Source organism: Erigeron canadensis, chromosome 2, assembly GCF_010389155.1.
Source record: "Erigeron canadensis isolate Cc75 chromosome 2, C_canadensis_v1, whole genome shotgun sequence".
In the NCBI taxonomy this organism is placed as follows: domain Eukaryota; kingdom Viridiplantae; phylum Streptophyta; class Magnoliopsida; order Asterales; family Asteraceae; genus Erigeron; species Erigeron canadensis.
Window position 1 is genome coordinate 30906754 of NC_057762.1, and position 21924 is coordinate 30928677.

The 21924-nt window shown below is 33.3% G+C and overlaps 3 protein-coding genes across 4 annotated transcripts; 1 reads left to right on the forward strand and 2 right to left on the reverse strand.

Moving 5' to 3' along the window:
• Positions 1 to 466: 466 nt before the first annotated feature.
• Positions 467 to 4521, reverse strand: LOC122588069 (zinc finger BED domain-containing protein RICESLEEPER 3-like). The gene is made up of 7 exons (XM_043760213.1): positions 4304 to 4521; positions 3841 to 4144; positions 2821 to 3721; positions 2643 to 2717; positions 2021 to 2118; positions 1054 to 1194; positions 467 to 607 (listed from the first exon to the last, which is right to left on the reverse strand). The coding sequence occupies exons 1-7, from the start codon at positions 4519 to 4521 to the stop codon at positions 467 to 469; spliced, it is 1878 nt and encodes a 625-aa protein (XP_043616148.1).
• Positions 4522 to 5706: 1185 nt separating this feature from the next.
• Positions 5707 to 6888, reverse strand: LOC122590322 (zinc finger BED domain-containing protein RICESLEEPER 1-like). Its single transcript, XM_043762639.1, has 3 exons — positions 6156 to 6888; positions 6017 to 6056; positions 5707 to 5917 (listed from the first exon to the last, which is right to left on the reverse strand). Exons 1-2 carry the CDS (start codon positions 6844 to 6846, stop codon positions 6022 to 6024), a joined length of 726 nt encoding a protein of 241 aa, XP_043618574.1. The 5' UTR covers positions 6847 to 6888; the 3' UTR covers positions 5707 to 5917; positions 6017 to 6021.
• A 7388-nt stretch (positions 6889 to 14276) lies between these two features.
• LOC122586863 (zinc finger CCCH domain-containing protein ZFN-like) lies at positions 14277 to 20187 on the forward strand. 2 transcript variants are annotated; one of them, XM_043758874.1, is made up of 7 exons: positions 14277 to 14572; positions 15720 to 15877; positions 16726 to 16788; positions 16953 to 17072; positions 17245 to 17541; positions 18127 to 18456; positions 19793 to 20187. In XM_043758874.1, the coding sequence occupies exons 1-7, from the start codon at positions 14512 to 14514 to the stop codon at positions 20030 to 20032; spliced, it is 1269 nt and encodes a 422-aa protein (XP_043614809.1). In that variant the 5' UTR covers positions 14277 to 14511; the 3' UTR covers positions 20033 to 20187. The 2 variants fall into 2 exon arrangements, with proteins under 2 accessions (XP_043614809.1, XP_043614810.1); XM_043758875.1 differs by lacking the exon at positions 14277 to 14572 and adding an exon at positions 15403 to 15420.
• The last annotated feature ends 1737 nt before the right edge of the window (positions 20188 to 21924 follow it).

Genomic DNA, 21924 nt, shown 5'->3' on the forward strand with positions numbered 1-21924 from the left:
TATCACTGCCTACAAGGACAACTTCTTCGAAACTTCTTCGCTACATCATCAATTATTTTATATTATTTTATTATTTAAACACAATATTAATAATTATAAGTTTATAACATTTCATTAATATTAAATAATGAAAACTTTTATTAATAATAACTTGGAAAGTGTTAACCAAAAAATATATATAAAACCATACACACACATATAACACATATACTCGCACACACACAGATTATACATACACAGTTATATAAATTATATATATAACACATATATTATTAATGAAACTGTGAATTTATATATCTGTCCAAAATTTACAAATAGAATAACAGTACCTTGGACAGGCCCAAGTACTACATACCAAGCAAAATTTATAACACATATATTTATATAAATAAGAAAAATAATGAGGAAAATGTATTCCTTTTAATTAATTTGGCCAATGAAAATGAAGAAGCGGGGGCTGTGGGGCTCACTCTCGGCGTCCATCAACTTCTTGTGGAAGAAAATTAAGGAAGACGCAGACGCCAGGATAACCAATGTCAATAAACCGTCCGTGTTTTCGAAGCCAAGGACGCTCGCGGAAGACGTCTATAAGCACCGGCCTTAGTATCTTTTAAGTAACAAAATTAAAAATTGGGACAAACTAAATTTGTTGGTATAACTTTTTTAATTGAATTACTCGTGAATGTCGACTAAGAAATGCTTTTAATTGAACTTTCAAAAAAAAAAAAAACTTATTTATCAAAACTTGAACTTAAGAAGTTAAGTTTCAGTTAAATCCTTCTCTTCCTGTCCAAAGTACACGATTAGTTAGGAAATTTTAGTGTGGCCATTGTGACACATGAATTCTCCTTATTTGATGTAATTTTGTAAGTTGTTTTTGTGCCAATAAGTGTTTATTAATATAGTTGTCTACTCTTAAAAAAAATTAAAAAAAAATGATAAAAGCGGTCACCCACATAAATAAATTGGTTTTACTCCTATGATTAATTAGTTGCTATGTTATCCCTATTAGGAAAATTTTAGTGACATAGACTTAATGTAAATGTGCATTACCTTCATGACTTGCTCACTCAAATTTATTGATATCATATCATGGTATGTAACATGAACTAGAGCAGTATATGTCCCGTTTTTGTTTCCATATCTTTCTTTAACCAAGAATACCGGCGTCAATATGAACCCTGGTGGAATTTCCTAAACTCAAAGCCACCAACCCATACTTATGAATATATTAATGGTTTTAATAGAAGATGAACTATCTTGAATCGGTTGTATCATCTTTGTGTTCTCATCATATTTAAACTGCCATGTCTACATGATCGAAATGTGACAAAGTTGAACAATAATTTGATTCCTTATTATTATAACTTACAAAGTTACAATATTGTTTGTATTGTAGTTGAGACACACACTTAACATTTGTCGGCTCAAGCTTTTTAGTGGCCTTAAACGGATGCGATTTTGGAGGCTTTTTCTAAAGTCTCTAACAACCATCCTCCTTTATCCAGACTTAATACCGTATAATATGTTATTGAACCTATTCTTTAAAGGCATTACATGGGCCTCAAGCTCTCATTTCTTGTAATTCCTAGTAAACACAACTTAAACATGAGTCCAAAACTGAAAATACTCGAACCCAAAAATTGAAAAAACTGGAGGCCTTTTAATATGTGGAGGCCTTAAGCGACCGCCTATATTAGACATATGGTACAGCCGCTGATTTAATATCAAACAAACACTTTATACTACACAATCTGGTAGTTAACATTGAACCATTGTGACTTTTCTAAACCGGTATGATGCTTCTAATCATTGTGTTGGTCGTCTTTGCCTTAATACCGCTTCCCAAAAGTGAGCACTTGCTAAATAATAGACACAACTTTTCTAACTAATAACCTTTAACTTCCTAACAAGGCTTAGACAAGTATACAGTCCAACAAATACGGACAGTCAAGCGTTTAAAGTTTAAACCCGAGTGAAACGTGAAAGAGATAGGTTGAATGGTTTTGTTTCACTTTACCGGAAGAGTATTTCCCAACGACCCACCTAAGTTTCCCTTTCTCAGGTCACACACATCAAATTCCCGAACCGAGTCCCCCATGATTTCTGCATACACATCTGAAGTGTATGTAGAAGAAAAAAGTGGTCAATTCCTAGTAGCATCAGAAGAGTACATTTCACAGTTTTATCTCCATGTCTTCCTTACTCTCAGGATAGTGGGTCGAATATCTTAGTATTAATATTTGTTGCTTGAAATGAACAGAAGAGAAAATTGCAGTAAATTACAGTATCGTTTCATTCATTCTTCTCAGTTGTTTTTACTGCAATTGGTTATGTAACACACAAACGCACCAAGCTTATTGTTGCGTGATGTAACCGAAACACCTCCTGATCAAAACTACTACTTTGCCTCAAAGGTTCATTATCATATCTAATGATTTGCTTTGGAATTTTTTAGAACGACTAAACTACAATAAATATACAACTTGACCCCAGCGACTAAGTTGCGAAGTGCTACTGAAAATGCTAAATAAACAGCAGGTACCTGACTAACTAGCTGTTAAGAAAATTCAAGCGACACACATCTTGATCGACTATGCTGGACATATTGAATCACAAGCTTTACTCGCTTTCACTCGAACCATCCACAACTTCACTTCCACTTGAACTATCTTCCATTTCACTTTCACCCGAACTATCCTCCGTTGCATCAATATCTGCAAAAAATATGAGTAGTATCAAAAAATAATATATTGCAGAAAATATAAACAACAGAAAATTATTTAACAACGTTCATGGTAATAGATAAGTTGACTTTACCTATCAAATAGTCGTCAAGTTTCAGCAGATCTTCTTCCGATTCAAGGGGCTTTCTTGACTTACGTATCCAATCTTGAGCGCAGACCAAGGCTTCAACTATTTCAGGCGACAAAGAACTTCTAAAATCATCTAAGAACTTACCACCGATGGTAAAAGCTGACTCGGGTGCAACAGCTGACATTGGAATGGCCAAAACATCCTTAGCCATTTTAGTGAGAATACGAAATCTGGTACTAATCTTCCACGAAAGTAATATGTCAAACCCATCAACCATCCTCTGATGATACTCATCAAGGTACTTTTCCAACTCTGACTCGCTTTCAACTTTATCTCCTTTCCCCGGATTACAAGTCTTTACCCATTCTTGAAACCCTCTCACGACTGAGTTCCTTATCATGTAATCATTACTTTTAAGGGTCTCAGTCTGGGTTCCAACCATACCTTTGTATTCGTTGAACAAATCAAATGTCGTAGAATGTACTGATTCCACCATCTTTTTCAACAAACAATCTCCAGTTGGGCTATCTTCATCACCTCCATTACTTTTTTGTTGAAAATAATGTTTTATATATGCCAATTTATGACGAGGATCAAGTACATCTGCAACATATACTAACATATTTATATCCTCGTAATTTCCCCAATACTTGGTAAAACTCTCTCTCATTTTAAGCGCTATAATTCTAGTCCCAGTATCATCACTTTTTTCCCATTCATGCAGTAGGCAGTCAATAGTGGTAATTTGAACAAAAAAGTCATTAGATGTCACATTTAAGCCGTATATATGTTCATATAACTCGTGAAATGAATTCAAGAAAGTTAGCAGCTTCCTTACAGTTTGCCAATCATCAAGAACCAGAACGCCGCCAACGTCTTCAGTGTCATTCTTAAACTCAGGCTCCTTGGTCTCGAACAATTAAAAAATCTTCTCAAACTTTTCAGATGTTTTTAACATCATAAAAGTGGAGTTCCATCTAGTTGGACAATCAACAGACAGAAAAGATTCGTATTCAACCCCACTTTGAACATTTTGATCCTATCCTCTGATAGTCCCACAAAGCCTACAGCACCACGCACACGTTCAATCAACTCATCGTGTTCATTTAACAAATCTTTTACCAACGTATTGATAAAATCAACAATGCATCCAAGGCGTAGAAACTTACCATCCAACACAGAATTCGGTAATTTTCCTCTCAAATAGTAAGTAAGAGCAGCGTCAATATCTAAATTTGCGTTACCTGCAGAGATGGTCATAACGTCATTGATTTCCCAATCATGTAAACACTTTTCAACTGCCCTTCCGATCTCCTCTCCTTCATAACTACAAATAGGAGTAAATTTAAGAACTTTCTTGTGGAACTCCCAATTGTCATCAATAAAATGAGCAGTAATGCACAAATATATCTCTGATTCATCTGTCGTCTAAGTATCCAAGGTTAAGCAAACTGTTGGCTTTGTCATGTTAATAAAACTTTTCAACTTCTCATCCTTGAAAAGTTGAGCACAATCCCTAGAAATCACTTCAGCAGATGGAATTTGAAAACCAGGACCGGCTAAGCTTTCCATAAACTCTACAAAAGCACTATGTTCAACAAAAGAGAATGGATGTTCGTCTATTATTATCATTCTCGCTAGAGCTTTATGAACACGCTCTTGATCAACTTCGGGAGTTTCCACGCTCCTAGCATCTTGTGCCATATCAAATTTTAGGGTCCAAAATAACACCTAAAAACCAGTACTTGATTATAATCATAAAATGTAGTGACCAACTTTGTGTTCAGAACTAAGGATTATAAAACTATTTGAAAAAAAATCTCTATCTCTATCTCTATATATAATAAAACAAGATTGTTTTTTACAAGTATTCTTAGAGAGTTTTTGATGTGGCAAATCCATATTTCATCTTAAAAAAGTTTTTTTTTAATTATGATGTCATATATAAATAAAATAGAAACAACTCTTTACATGTTTTATAAATATATTAATCATTTATTTAAAGAATAAAAAATATCTCTTATATAATATTACAAAACAAAATGTCTTTTTATTTAGTTGATTTATTAACTATATCATTATTGTGTTAGTTGAATTATTAGATTTATATCAAGTTATAATGTTTTAAGAAAAACATTACATAATTTTGTTTATAGTTTATAATTTAAAATTTTAATAAACATACCCGGGTTGATTAACTAGTATATATCTAAATCACAATGTTATCTTGTAGCTAACAAGTTATGATCTTTCTATTGTATCTATCTTCGTACTATCTAAGAAACAAGTTACTGCTGATAAGTGCTCATAGATAAATAATGCCAGACACTCCCCAAATGAGATATGTCCTACTTGGCATCTAGGTAACCCGACAACCATGAAATTGTAATGTGGGGCGTATATTTTCTTTCAAATAAAAAAATTAGTAGACGGCTAATGGATCAGAATCACCACGGGCATGTTTGGTTCGAGCTTTTGCTTTTCAGAAGTTTTTTAAGAGCTTTAGCTTTTAATTTTGAACAATAAACCTCTATTATGCCAAAAGCTTTATTTGGATGCAACAAGCTTGAACTTTTATATAAAGAAAAAAACTCCAAAATGAAACGCTATTTAATTATCGCTTTGGGAACTTTTAGTTAGGATAAAGCTTTTAATTTTTAAAATTACAAGGTACAACTTTAATTTGTTTGAAGCTTTTAATATCCACTTTTAATATCCACTTTTGTCAACATAACAAGAGGCTATGTTTTGCCATCATATCGATATATACGCTAGTTGGAATTCTCAAAAAAACGGTCGTCTGATTTAATCAAGCTTGGGTCAACCAATACATGAATACTTGTATCAAAAATGCTACCACTTTCCATAAAGAGGAATAAGTTGTGATAGCATTATATATATTGTGAAAGCTAAGAAAAGTCAAAAGGTTACTGGTACTGAACCAAACCAACATGGACATAAAAAGAAAAACAATGAAACTGATATCCAAAGTAATGCATAAACTGCTCAGATTCGAACCAAGTGATAAAACGCCCCAAGTACGAAACTAAACGGCATCTAAGCATCACGCCATTTCAAGCAACAAAAATTACCCGAGTACCTGTTAAACAAGTCAAGCAACGAAGATCATCAATTCATTATAGGGCCCTTTCAGCTATAAAGCAATACATATTACTGAATATTTCACAATGAGCTTTACCTGCATCAAACTGTGGTGCCCTTCATATGTTTACACATACCTACATAAAAGATTGTTATGATCAAAGCATGGTATATTATTTAGTCATATATATAACAGAAACGATAACAGCATTCATGGTAACATAAGTTTGAATTACCTTTCACGAACTTGTCAAGATCAATTGAACCTTTTACCACATTGGTTTTCTTGCTTGACTTGCTTATCCAATCTTGAGTGCAAACTAAAGCTTCAACTTTTGAAGGAGACGAAGAACTTCGAAAATCATCTAACAGGTTACCACCACTAGTGCTATAAGCTGACTCGGGTGGAGTCACCAAAACTGGAATGGCCAAAACATCCTTGGCCATTTTAGAGAGAATCGGATATCTTGCACTGTTATACTTCCACCAAAGTAGTATGTCAAAGCCAGCAAAATCTTCAATGGAGTCCTCATTAAGGTAAATATCAATTTCTGTCTTGCAATCTACATTACCTCCAAAACCAACCTCGTGCTTCATGAAAAGTCCTAAATGACTTGTGTCTTCATACAGGTATTGCTTGTAACCACTGCTTTGAAAGTTTGCCTTTTGTTGCGAGCCTCCAGCCATACCTACATACTCATTGAACAACTCATAAATGGCAGCAATTACAAATTCCGCTTTCTTTTTCCACAACTTTTCCCCATCATCAGTGTATTCATGTTTGTACATGTTCATAAAATAATTCTCCATTAAGTCTGTTCTACTACGTGGATCAAGTATGTTAGCAACATATATTAACATGTTTGATTTTTCAACATCTCCCCAACATTCCATGAATTTCCATTTCATATTAAGTGCCTTATCCATATCACTTTCATTCCAACCACATGATTTTCCCCAATTATCCAAATGAAAATCAATAGTGGAGATTTCATCAAGAAACTTATTGGCTGTCACATACGACTTTAATATATTTTCAGTTGAGCGATAAAAAGTCTCCAGGAACATTACAACCCTCCTTACTTTTTCCCAATCGCCATAACCAAGATCCCCACAATTGTGTAACAGCTCATGCGCATATGCAGGATCATTCTGCCCAAACTTCTGAAAAACTACCTCAAACTTTTCAGATACGTATAACATCTTGAAAGTAGAGGCCCAGCTAGTTGGAGAATCAAGAAACAAAGCAGTTTCAGATGACACCTTAAATTCTTTATCACAGTATTTGAACAAATCAAGACCGTATTCTCTAGCAGATTTCACGTATTCTCTAGCACATTGTCTGAACTTTGCAATCCTAGCCCGTGATTGTATCACAAAATTAATCATGGTACGTGCTTGCGTGATAGGTTTATCATGATCTTTTAAGAACTCTTTCACCATCATATTGGTAAAGTCAACAACACACTTCAGGTGAAGAAACTTACTATCAAACACAGTATTCGATAGTCTGCCCCTCAGATAAGCAATGGCAGCATCATATGAACTTCTGTTACAAGTGGAGATGGTCAAAACATTGTTGATTTCCCAATCAAGTAAACAGTTCTCAACCACCCTTCCTATCTCCCCTCCTTCATCACTAACAATTGGAGCAAAACCGATGATTTTCTTGTGTAACTTCCACTTGTCATCGATAAAATGAGCAGCAATGCACAAGTAATTCACCGATTAGTTTGACTTCCAAGTATCCAATGTTAAGCAAATCCTTTGCTTTGTTTTCTTGATAAGACTTTTCAACTTCAACTTCAACTTCTCTTCCAGGAAAAGTTTGGCACAATCTGTGGAGATCATTTCAGTAGATGGAATTTGAAAACCAGGAAATGCTGTTTCCATACATTCTTTAAATCTTTCTTGTTCAACAACAGAGAAAGGAAGCTCATCGATTATTATCATTTTTACTAGAGCTTTTTGAGCATCCCCGTGTTCAAACTTCTTCGTTTGCACCCCTTTAGCCCGTGGTGCCATACTACCTGATTCACAAAGGACCAGAAATGTAGTAAAAATGAAAAGTAAGAAGCCCGTTAAGTACTTATAATGTGATATAGCTCATAACAAGTCACCTTCAGAATTATATGCAGCTGTAAAATAACATCTACTTGAGTAATCTCCAAACAACGTAACTAAACACACCCGTACCAAATCCAAGTTATTGGAAACAAAATAACAAGAATAAGAGATACACGAATGAAACTACTCCAACAAAAACAATAAAAAAAATATATCAAAGGAAAGCGTATAATTTTGAGATGTATTGCAGCATCTGCTCCTCTGAAGAATTATGATCTTTTGTTGCAGACACAAGTCCCTTTCTCAATTTACTTTGAGATGTATTGTGATATTTGCTCTGGGTGAAACTTGTAGCGATAAACAATTTGGTAATATTTGGCAAAACTGATGCCAGCTCGGGTATCTGGTCTTTAAGAGATAGAATATTCAGTTTTTCAGAAATTGAAGTTACTGAGGAGTTTGAAAATACAACTTTATCCTCCATTAAAATGTTCTTGGTTCTAGTTCTTAAAATCAAAAGAATCAATTTCAAAACGCACATCCAAACACTCCATAATAGCCCAAATGTGGTGCATTGATATTATACTTGTTGGCAAAATTTACACAAACCAGAAATGCAATTATTAAGAGCGCGCGTATTACAAAAATGTACGAAACTTTTAAAAGTAAAGTGATATATATTAATATATACATACAATTAATACTCTTGTCTCTTCGAAACAGAAGTCAAAGATTCTATCCTCATGACTTGCAAGGCCGGAGGTCCTTTTCCATCTTAGATAGAACCTGGAAGCAGTCTCTTGACCTTGTTAGGCGTAAAACTGTCTACATCTCAACCTCCACATGCGTTGTTGTGATATTGGGGACCAAAACCCGCGGAAAACAACATTAGGTGTTACTTTTTTTTCTATACAATTAATAGTCTATTAATTTCATGTAAAATCAGACAGATAGTAGATTTGAAACAAAATTATGAAAATCAAAATCAAAACAAGAGTAACATATATATAAATAAAAGGTCTTGGTCTCTTTTACTCAAAAGTCAAAGCAAACAGACAATTGATTAATCAATAAAGAAGCAAAGAAGCATGTACATAATACATTGTATACGATATTGGAAAAGTTTCTAGATATATACACACGATATATATACAAAAATGAAAGAAAGGAAAAATGATATACCTATCGATTGTGATTAGTGCGAAAAGATCGACGGCCGGAAAACAGATGGTGATCACGGCCGGTTGCCAAGGGTGGTTTTTTTATTATTATTATTTTTTAAGTCTGAATATATAACCCTCTCATTCTGGGTTTTTCCCGCTCTTTCTGAGATATTTTTTATCTATATGTATAGATCTGTACTATATTATAAGCATTTTATTTTTGGAAGGGTTAAAATTATTTGGGAGGGTTATATTTAACGTGCATAAAAAAAACTTGTATCTTCCATATTAAAAGTCCGCCCCCTGATTTTCATGGTAAATGTACAAACAATTTATGCACCTTAAACACAGCCCTAAGAGCTGTATTTAGTAAACCCCAAATTATTTTTGGAAGGGTTAAAAATGAGGTAATATTTTTGGATTGGTATATGGTGTAGCCTAAGACTAAGAGGACTTGGGTTCAAATCCTGGTGTGAGCAAAATGCTCATAAAAATGGAGACAGAGATTTTCCCAATATGGGTTTCCTCTGAAATTGGAGTTGGCAATATGAAGAGGCATGTCGCTGAGCCCAAATTTGTCGTTCAAAAAAAAAACATTAACGATTGAATTACATTATTAAACCTTTATCTTTTAAAATATCTTTATTAACCCTTATATCAATTACTTTTACATCAATTATCTGCATCATTCGACGCTTCATCTACAACCAACAGTCGCCCCCACTACCACATCGTCGCCGTCACGACCACTGCTGCATTGCGCGGGTAACTTGCTAGTATTAATTATATAAGTATTGTCGGGCACTAGTTAGCAAATCCCTATTTATATGTGATATTTGTTGAGGTGGCATGATTGGATAGGGGTAAACACTTACATCTTAATCTCTCCTTACACCGTCAAGATATTGGAGCTAAAATTTGCGAAAAACGACATTGTACAGTTTCTTATATTTGGAGGCAACATCAAATTTTAATCTTAACCATTAGATTTAATCAAATGGCTAAAATTGATCCAACTTTACATATAAAGTTGTAAACTGCATTTGTGATTCGATCGGTTGACCTGACTTATGTTCTCTTTCGTCAATGATAATCTTGGATTTGCCACTTATTAGTACATGTGTTTCGATAAAATGTATTATAAAAAGAGTAGGGATAAATTATTTATGAACAATCAATGTATAATTATAGTCTATAAAGCTATGGTTGAAGAAGTTATAATCATCGTTGAAATTGTTTCTGCATTTCCAGAGTGTTTGGTAAAGTGTATGAGAAAATCACATGGAACAAAAATGTCACTGAAAAATAAAAATAGTGACAAAGAAAATTAATAAATGGAAATTAATATAACTACATAGTTGGTACAAACAAAACATAAATATAAAAAAAAATACAAAATTTAATTAAGAATTGAAACTAATACATATAACATTATCAAAACAAAAATATATATTTATTCCATTCTCATCACCAGTGATGGATCAGAAAGTATGGGGCCAAAAAAAATTTATCTAAAGAAATAGGCAATCCTAGTTTTTTTATTTTTAAAAACTATAACTATCAATTTACCAACTAAAAGTTAAGATAACAAATTCACAGTTATAAATTATACAAGATTCAAAAATATTCAGTCATACTGTTCTACGAGTAGCATTTAGTTCATTATTGAATTCATAATCATAATCTAACATAATAACGATCATAGTTTATGACTTAAAAGCATGTAAAAACCAAATATATATGAAAAACATCTATACGAACTTTGAAACTTGAAATGTTATGTTTCTTTCAATGAAAATATTACTGCATGACTTTTGTAAATTTAATAATGGGCTGAGGTCATTATTTTTGTTGGGCTAGGGTCAAAGTACAAAATGTACCAAATATTCATTGATGGGCTAGCTTGGACGGGGAGCTGTCTCCCCCACCTCTAACATGATGGATCCGTCAATGCTCATCACCTCTATAAAAAAAAAAAAAGAGATAATGAAAATTATTTTCAGTACTTCATATTCAGCACCATTCTCATTCAACAGTATAATTAAGAGAAGTCTTTCTTATTATTATTATTTTTTTTCCCTTTTCATATTATCATACCAAACACCCTAAGGCTATTTCCAATGTTAGACGTTTTTAAGCTGTCACATCATATCATTACAAATCCTTATATGTCCTTATAAATCTTTCATATCCTATAATTTTATCTAACCATACAAACATTCTTACATATTCTTACAATCCTTTTACCTCCAACTAAAAACAAAAAATATATTTGGTAAGGATAAGTAAGGGCATGCCCTTAAGTAATGACATCGTTCATAAATCTTTAGTTTTGGACAAGCTTCAACAGCAAAAAATATTTAAGAACACCTAAGATCATCTAAGAGCACCACCATTGGAGATAGCCTACTAACAATACATAATAGTACGAGTAGTAATTTGTAGTTTACAACTTGCATTTACGTTCATACGTTTCTTCTTTACTCATTTTAGGCCAAAACCTTTGCAATGTGATTTTATATTTATTTTCAATTTATTTTTAAGATTTGATTATTTTGATCAAAATACATAGTACAATGATATACATTTATATAACTGTTTTTAAATTTAATCGTCAAACACAAGTAAAGCATTTCCCCAACCTGTGCCTATATCCATATGTTTCTCACCACATGATCTTCCCAATTATCTAAATGAAAATCGATAGTGTTTTTTTTATAAAGAAACTGATTAGATGTCTCATACGACTTTAATATAAATTCAATTGAGCAATAACAACCTCCAAAAATAGAATGTTACTTTTGATGATTTACATATGGAAGTGATTTTTACTCCAACCAACATGACCCACAACTAACTCTTTTATGATCTTTTAGCTCGCTTCATGCATTGATTTTACCAAACAAGTTACGTTTGCATCATCGATCAATAAATGACCTTGTTTATGCTTCATATGCTATTTAAGTTCTCTTAGAGGATAGGAGTCATGTAGCCTAAATTCTCAACTCTCTCAAATCCCACACATTAAATAACTCCAACTTATTTTTCATTTTCAATTCTCCCAACCATTTACAATCCCAACCATTTACAATGACATTCATCACATTCTCAACCCGTCCAAATTTTATTTTTTTACTTTTTCATTTAATTTAATCAAACATTTTTTTTCATAATTAAATTAAATATTATTTTCATTTATTAATAATCATTATATTATTAAATAACAATAACAATATATATTAATATAACTAATAAAGATAACACCACAAGGACCAAAACCGTATATCTATATCTATCATCACCAAACCTACACACACAATTTACATATATTCCATATATTGATATATATATGTGTATTTTATAATCATATATATACATATATCTCTCATGGTCTCATAAGAACAAAACCCAAACTTCAAAATCTTAACATTTTAATAACCAAAGATCTATATACAAGTCACAAGAACCAAATCCAAAACGAAAACAACAACAAGAAGAAAAATAAAAAATCAGAGGCTAACCACCAAGATCCTGTTAACTACTATCACCACTTTTCATCGCTGAAAAAAGTCGTCGCCATCACCGCAATTTTTTGTTGCATTTTTCCGGCAGAGTAAAGGTACGACGTTGTTGCTGTGTTGCATTTTTTCTGTGATTTGAGTTAAACAAAAAATCTAAAAAGGGATGGACCCCACCTCCCACACGCTCCCCCATAAGCTTAACGGTCGTAAATAACTCAATCTGCAGGTGGCTTATTACCCGCTGAGATTGAGCCCGTCTTCAACCCGCCTTGATGGCGGCGGTGTTCCTTTAGCGGGCTGGGCAAGCCGCTAGCCATGTCGTGACCACTCCTCTTCCCCTAAGCCATTTATCGATAATATAAGTCAATTTTTATATTAAATAAAAGTTTACTTTCTGATTTATGGTAAGTGTAAAATTATTTAATGGACCTTATATATAATATTTAAAGCTTAGCAAAACTTTAACTCTCTTTGTCATTTGATAATTTTTTTTATCATTGGAAGTAAAAAGATAATGATAATGTGCGGGAATAACCCATATGTATTTAGTATCATTTAAGTTATGTGTTTCTGAACGTAGATAATAAATTATATGTGTGTTTAAGATGATCGGAGGACCAGATATATGTAGAACTGAACATAAGGTTGTCACCAATTTAAGCTTAGACGTGAAACTCTCACATGTTGATTTTTTAATCAATAAAAATCATGTGATCCAAAGTATTTATTTATTTTTAACAAATATTAAAATATTTGTATGTAAGGTGTTCCTCATCGTAGCTTAGATAGGGGACAACCTCGTATTCACTTTTGCTATATATATATATATATCCAGACCACACACATACACATATACACTTAATGTAACAGGATATGCAGCTTGAGTGACATTTGACTACTAGAATCCTGAATGACACTTGAACATCTGGTCATTTTGGCTTGTAGGCTACACGCAAATATCTAGCCGATGGGATCGTGGACCACATCGAGCATCCGTTAATGGGCTCGTCGCAGACATCTAAACATCCAGCCAATGAGGTTCGTGGACAACATCTTAACAATCAACCTCTTTGGCCTACCTTAAAGACTTGCATTTCTATTTTGCTGGTTATCTTGATCCATGTGATCCATCTCGAAGTTCATATGTGTTCAAGTAAACATATAAAACAATACATGTAGAAAGGTAATGATAAATTTAAGAATATTTTATAAATTTAGAATTCATATCAAATATTTTATAAATTTTTAAACACATAAAATATAAAATATTAGTATATGCTTTAATATATACGAGATTATATTAGCTAAACACAATTAACAAACTTTAACTACAACAAAAATCAAGTTGCATTGTCGATACCAAATCCAACACCCAAAAGAGAAAACGTGTTTTCATTTTCTTTTCTTTAATTTGTGTGAAAAAGTTGTGAAAGCGACATATAACTTGCGCGAATCGTTGGTGCGCGCGTGTGGCCAAAATGATTTTAATAATATTTTTATATTTAAATTTATATTTATTACAAATAATCTTTTTAGTTTTTTGGTTGGTTGTTTCTTCTTCTCAACAACGAACCAGAATTTCACACACATTCACTCACACACACAATACACACACTTAAATTTTCTCTCTCTATATCTATATCTGTCTCACACACATATATATACATACATTTGATCGGAGATTGAATTACAGTAAATTGAATCAATTTTGATAAATCTAAACTGAATTATATTATCTGTACGTATAGTATATTTATATACATATAGATAGATACATATACATATATTTGCAGGAGATGAAGTTCGGCTGGTGATGAACGACGTCGTATAGTGGAATTCCGATGTCACGACCGGCGGTTACCGCCGGAGTGTCATCATCTTCATCACCGCCGTTAGATGAAGGTCCTTATTATTTTAATGAAATTTATTATTTTTAACAATTTTAATATTGCTGAAGTTAATTTTGACTTTATTGATGAAATTGTGTTTAATCTACTGTTCAGGCTTTTTCATTAGCGGTTATAAATATAGTTTTGTGTTAGATTAAGTAGTGTGAATGAATACTGAATAGTAAAGTATAATATATTTGACTATTTATAAAAAAAAGTTAGAATCACATAAAGTATAGTGTAATAAATAAATGTTTTAAATTAATTATAATAAATAACTTTTGTGAAAAGTAGATATCTAAAAGTTACTTAGAGAAAAACAACATTGTGGATCGTGGCTGAATACATAAATAATGTTTATATATATTAAATAAAATATAAGTAATTATAGTTATTTTTGTCTGTTAAGTCAAAAATTTTTTTTTTACTGAATGATTAAATTTTTAATTATTATTAAGTTTATTGAGTAAAAGTAAGCGCCCTAATCAAATGATAAAATCAGTAACAATAGATATTTATTATAAATAAAATGTAAATAACCTTTGTGAAAGGTAAAATTTATAAGTTACCGAGAGAAAAAGCGCATTTATGATTTATTGAGTTAAGTCATGCTTCTGGAGTAAATCAGTAACATAGAGGTCCCTGGTGATTTATTGAGTTAAGACATTTATAAATAAAAAAAATGGTTACCTAGAGGTCACATCGTTAAAGTGTAATATATCTCTTCTTTTGTTCTTTATTATCCTTATCTTGGTATTTCTTTTGATATGTGGAAGGCTACACATTATTGATAAATAAACAGTTAGTATGGTTCATGTACCTTACAGTGTTCTTATGCTCAAGCCATCTATACAAAAAAAGGTAATAATGAGATAAAAACGACATAAATGTTTGCTTGGTTATTGTAAGTTGTTAACTTGTTATATGAATTTTGCGGAAAGGTGACAACTTTTTTAGTGTATATGTGCGTTTCTAGCTAAAATGTACTCATTTAAAACAAAGACGATTACCACAATTTATGTCGTTATGGGATACTAAAGGTATAGAATAACTAAAAAGAGAGGGAACAAAGTATGTTGTTGCACAAGAGAAATTTTGTGCTTATACAAAAATGTGTTCATGTTTGCGATGGGAGTTTTCTAAATTTGTCGACATTTCAGATGCATTGTGGCAACTGACCTTGAGATCGAGAGAAGGAATGGAGTCAGGATCTTATCCTGTACGTGACGGAGAGCCAGATTGCTCTTACTACATCAGAACAGGCCTTTGTAGGTTTGGGGCCACTTGTCGTTTCAATCATCCTCCTAACAGGAAACTGGTAAAACTGGTTTTGCACATAAAAAATGGTATCTTTGTTCATTAATAAATGGAAATGCATATTGCAGGTTTATATATATCATCCAAAATTTGTAGATATGTCAGATTTTAGATTACTAGGTTTTCAATGTTTGGTCATTTATTATGGTTTTGGTAATCATCTAATCACAATGATAAGAATCCATGGAGAAGTTTTACTCATATGAGTTGCAATCATATGCAACAAGAATTTATCTGACAAGATAGTTCCATATGGTTTGCAACTAATAATGAAACCTTCTTGTTGCTTAGAGTGACTCTTTTATGAGCTAACAAGGTTTAGGAAATGATAAAGATATAATAACAGAGTTTATAGGTCGATGGTCATTCTTTAATACGAATAGAAGCGGGGAAAAGGCAATTAGTTTCTGTTACCTTATCCTACAAAACATTATGTTAAATGTCACAGTACTATGTTGATGTCATGGTCAGATAGAAATATTAACTTTCCAGGAGTTTGAAGCTTCATGGCACTCTGTACTAAGTGGCTTATGAATTTAATGATGCATTTCCTAGCCAATCTGTTGTCCATTTATATTCTTTTGTTAGGTTTTCATTGAAATAGGTTTATTTCTTCTGTTAGGCTTCTGCTATGATAAATATAGTTTTAGTCTATATTATGTACTCTTAGTATATGATTCCTCTGATATATATAATATATAATGTATATAGATTCTGTATTTCCACATGCTTATATACATAGAATAATAATATATAGGTATGGTATACTTTCATATTTATATATATTTTTATCATTCAAGCTATCTTGACAGTTATGATATAGTAATAGCTGTATTTACCATGGTCTAGGCTATTGCAACTGCTAAAATGAGAGGAGAATATCCAGAAAGAGCAGGACAACCTGAATGCCAGGTATGTGTCTACTATCCATCCATATATTCCATATTTACCTTGCCTTGTTTCCTGCTGGTGGATTTTCATCTCCACATCACCTTATATTCTGTTGATGGAAGTATGCAAATCCCGAGAAAGCTTTGTAACGGATGTTACTTTATGTTTTTCTTCATTCACTCCAGTACTATTTAAAGACGGGCACCTGCAAATTTGGAGCAACTTGCAAGTTTAATCATCCTCGAGACATGGCTGGAGTGGCTGGGCGAGTTTCACTAAATGTTTTGGGTTATCCTCTTCGTCCGGTTTGCATTTGCAGCTCTTATTATAAAATTTATGTTATTTATAACAAAAAAGGCAAAAGTTTAAGGTCTCTAGTTTCTGTATCTTATCATTGTTATTACTCTTATTTTGTAACTAAATAAATTCAGATTATGGTGTTATGATGTGGTTCTCAATTATTAATGCTTTTTGCAGGATGAGCCTGAATGTACTTATTATCAGAGAACTGGACAATGCAAGTTTGGGAACACTTGTAAATTCCACCACCCTCAACCATCTAACATGATGGTTGCGTATGGTGGTTCTCCGCTTTATCCTGCAGTGCAGTCACCAACTAGTCCGGGTCAACGATCATACCCTGGTGGAGTCACAAATTGGTCTTTGCCTAATGCTTCCTTTGTTCCAAGTCCACGCTGGCAAAGCCCTTCAAACTATGCACAAATAATTCTACCTCAGGGTGTGGTTTCCGTTCCAGGATGGAATGCCTACAGAGTAAGCTGAGGCTTTATTTACATATTTTTGATTTCCAGATGTAACAGTCTGAGGGGTTGTTTGGATGTGCCTTTCGAAAGTGATTATATGATATTAAGTAATCAAAAATAGACACCCAGTGTAATAAAACTGGATGCAAAACCTAATGTTGGGTTGTGTTTATACTGCTTGAAGTTGTAATAATTAGATAATCAGATATTTGAGTTCTTGAAAATTTCTGATGTTGTAGTGATTGAACAGAAAAAAATGACAAAAAGATAGATTTTGGCGATATCTCTTAAATAAATATCAGCTTACCCTTGGATCAAGAGTTATGTTTGTAGCTGGTATGATGATATGAAACAGCTTATCTGACACCAAAATATGTAGGCTTTCTTGGTTTTGATATAAGTAAAGTAGGGGTTAAATGATACGAGTACTACTTGTATTAACTAAGAATTACTGTCTCATTGTAAATCAAAGAGTGTATAGATTATGTCCCTTTTGCGAAGTACTTCATTACTGCATTACCTAATTGTTAAAGCATAGCTTATATAGTAGATAGTTTAATGGCTCAATCGTTTATGTGGTAATTTATCTCTTCAGGGTTCTCTTGGTTCACTTTCATCTTTAGAGAGCCAACAGCAAGCAACTGGAAACAGTCAAATTTATGGTACTTCACGCCAGAATGAAACGGTCAATGAACCACTAAGTGGAACGTATGCTTCATATCATACTGGCTCTATACCGTCCGGTTATTATGCATTACCAAGGGAGAATATATTCCCTGAAAGGCCTGGTCAGCCCGATTGCCAATTTTACATGAAGACCGGAGACTGTAAATTTGGTGCAGTGTGCAGATTTCATCACCCAAGAGAGAGGGTGATTCCCATGCCTGACTGTGTTCTGAGTCCCATTGGGCTTCCTTTACGTCCGGTTAGTGATACATGTTTTATATCTTATATAATTATTACTCTATTCAAAGCACAATACTTCTTTCATCCAAGTTAGAGGTGGAAATTAAAATCTGTGAACGGGTCAATCTGGGCTATGCTTAGTCTCATATGGGTCAAATACAAAATTCTGTATAGAGGGAACCCATCAAATGTGCCTATCAGGTTAAAAGTCACCCGAAGCATGTTATAATGCATACAAGTACAACCTTCTATATCCTTTAATATCAAGATTTAGATTATTATATTCTAATAATAATGTCTTTGTAATCTACTCACTGCATTAATTTTTTGCTTATAAAATATACTGCATAAAGAAGTTTTTTCTGGTCAACCCAACTATAACTGACCATGCATACTTGACTTGTTAACCAACCATCCTGACCCAAGCATCTTGCTACGTGTAATCTAACTACTTGACTTTCTTGACTGTATAGAAGAAACTGAAAGTTCTTGAAGTCGAAATGATGCTTACCCACTTGTTTCAAGGGCCTTCAATATGTTTGATTTTTTTGAATTTTTGTATCTGCATAATCAGTGAATCTCTTATACCTTCTATACTGAGTTTTTTGCTTCTTCAAAGTCTTAATAAGATACCTTAAGCTCACTAGCTGGAACTATCTAAAACTTGCTAGGGAATAAATGACCAATTTTAATTATCTATATTTTAATAGCTCAAGTTAATTTAAAAACATATGTTATAAAAAGGGATCACTAGCTCGGAGGTTATTTGATCTTTCACTGCTTGCATGAAAATATATGATATCTATAGCTAATATAGTAATAAAAAAAGGTTATAACTCAAGATGTTACATATTTGATCGGTATTGATTCTTTTGGCGGGGTGTTATAATTTGCAAAGAGTGCCATTCAGTTTCTATTTCTCTCAAGATGTGCAGCATTTTCAGCTGAAAACACCTGCATGATATTATAACTCTTTGACTACTGGCTGTCTGGTTCAACGTATACCTTTGTATGTTTGAACTAAATAAAATGCTTGTACCAAAAAGATTCACAGCTACTTACTGTAATGAATCGTTTCTAATGTGCAACCTTTTGGTCCAACAATGTGTATACCATACAATTAGCAATGTGTTATTATCACAAAAACAATATTTCTATGATGATAATCTAATCAATTGAAAACACTGGGAGAGCCATTTGAGATAACATGGAACCCACACAATCGACCAACTCATAAGTAAATGGGTTAGAATGCCACGGTAAGAAAATTCAGAAAGGGAATGAGGGACGGGGCTATAATAAATACGTTGTTTCTGGATAGAATGATTGACAAAGCTGTTTCTAATTGTCAACAGGGAGAGCCTTTGTGTATTTTTTATTCTCGTTATGGAATATGCAAATTTGGTCCAAGTTGCAAGTTTGACCACCCAATGGAAGTCTTCACTTACAATTTTTCTCCAACTTCAGTGGATCCCCACTTGTTAGCATCATCGTCAGGAGCTCGCCCAGTAAACATTACATCACCAGGGCCAATTATCTTATCAGAGAGAAGACAAATACCTTCCAGGGATAATAGCATTGACCCAGAGGAATAAGGACTGTCCAAGTAACCACAATGGTTATTTCCTACAATTATTATGTAGTAATTAAACATTTGCCTGTAACTTCATTTTGGTTGTTGATGTACAGAATACATGTCAAATATTAACCTATTTTTGTGGAATCTAATTCCACCAACAGGCTTTAATTATTTGAACTGTCCTCACATTTTGTTAATCCCCATTATTTGTGCAAATACTCATTTTCATTAACAGGCTAGTGCAATAAAATCTAAAAATATATCAGCAACCTTGTAATCTTCAGCATAACGGTTCCTACATCTGGGAAGTATTTCCTGTGGATCATAAAGAAGGCACTATGTGTATTTTAGATTATGGTCTCTAAATTTTTCTGTAGTTTGTTTGTTTTGATGAAGGTTGTCTATTTTAGGTACGACTGTTCTGATCAGACTAGATTTACTATGATGCTAATTGGTACGTAATTTCAAGGTTCAAGACTGATCTGCAACCCTGTGAGTGAGCAAAGCATCAACTGACTCCACATCGCTATCTCCAAGGGCTCTTGCATGAGGTAACTTATAGTTATATTTGAAAAGATACATGAAAAGATTCGTAAATTTAATCCTGACTAAATTACTCGCTACGAAACTGGTTTTAGAGATTCTTAAATTTGAATACGTACACATTACCAATGCAGCTTGGGCCCACATGTGAAGTTGAGAGACGCAGGTTCAATCCTTGGGATGCCCAAATCATGTGGGTATTAAGTGAAAGTATTTTACCGGCATCATAACCCTTACGGGGTGGGATGATGAGGATCCAATATGGTTCTGGGGACAGGGTGCCCTCCTTTACCCTTTTTTTTTTAATACCAGAATCACTCTTTTGTATTTCTAAAATAGAATTTAAATCATGTATCTAGTTGGAGTTAGAATGTCGTTCCATTAGTGATGAATCAAAACAAGCTGTACGGTCTTGATAGTTTGAACGGCTTGTAAAGCCTTGTATACTCGTGAATTGCTATACCTGAAACAATGAAACTAACCCTGTCTACTTTAGCCCTTGGAGGTTGTTCAGATAAGTTATACTTTTGAGTTAAAATATAATATTAGTGGATTGCGGTGAGTTGATATATGATAAATATGAGAATGCCCTCTGTTTATTCATCTTGATGTGAAGTTTGTGTGGCTCATTGGGTCATCTCTCATCTCTCATGCATAAATGCCAATTTACCCTACGCCTCAAGTTGGTACAATGGACGCATGTAATATATGCTATATATATCTCAACCTTCCAAACAGTCTTATTCAAAACATGTACAAACTAACCAGTTGTATACACATCCTTTAACATGATTGAGCTAATACATGGCCGGTAAACGAGTTGAACTTTTATCAAGTTTTTCAGAAAATTGAGCAATTTACTCTAAACTTAAGACAAGGAATTTGGTCTGCGTCAGACAGGTGCTTCTTTATTCGGGTTGAAGGTATCTTTATTTTGTAAGTAAATTGGTCTGATACCTTTACAAATTTGAACTTTTGTAGTCCAGTACCAAAAGAACAGCAAGCTTTTTTCAGCTTATTAGCACTCAACTCAACTTCTTATCGGACATTTCGAGCCCTATGTAATATGTAAGTTACAATATATATATATGTACTTAGGGCTGAAAACAAGTTCTATTTTTATCTAGTTGTTTGAGTTTGAACTTGTCCCAGGCTTGCTGATCTCTCAAACTGACCTTGGTTAATTGAGCATATTTGCATATCAATTTTTTTGTATAGCTATTCCTGCCCAGGCCTTTCTCGAGCGATGCTCAAGCTTGCATTATGAGGTATGTTGAGCTCCTGGATATATTTTAATCCTAGGTTGAGCCGTTGAGGTTGTTGAGTGGAGTTTGAGCTCTGATCGGCTTGTTTGCAAGTTGCAAC

Bases quoted from the DNA above. Each gene is read 5' to 3' on its own strand.
- LOC122588069 (XM_043760213.1), bottom strand. From the start codon at position 4,521: ATGGCACAAGATGCTAGGAGCGTGGAAACTCCCGAAGTTGATCAAGAG. The intron at 3,722-3,840 runs GTGGGGTTGAAT...TTCGAGACCAAG, and splicing joins ATAGGATCAAAATGTTCAAA to GAGCCTGAGTTTAAGAATGA. The intron at 2,119-2,642 runs GTTCGAGTGAAA...CATACACTTCAG, and splicing joins TGGAAGTGAAGTTGTGGATG to ATGTGTATGCAGAAATCATG.
- LOC122590322 (XM_043762639.1), bottom strand. From the start codon at position 6,846: ATGGATAAGGCACTTAATATGAAATGGAAATTCATGGAATGTTGGGGA. The intron at 6,057-6,155 runs GTAATTCAAACT...TCTTTTATGTAG, and splicing joins TCTTGACAAGTTCGTGAAAG to GTATGTGTAAACATATGAAG.
- LOC122586863 (XM_043758874.1), top strand. From the start codon at position 14,512: ATGTCACGACCGGCGGTTACCGCCGGAGTGTCATCATCTTCATCACCG. The intron at 14,573-15,719 runs GTCCTTATTATT...TCGACATTTCAG, and splicing joins ATCACCGCCGTTAGATGAAG to ATGCATTGTGGCAACTGACC. The intron at 18,457-19,792 runs GTTAGTGATACA...AATTGTCAACAG, and splicing joins TTGGGCTTCCTTTACGTCCG to GGAGAGCCTTTGTGTATTTT.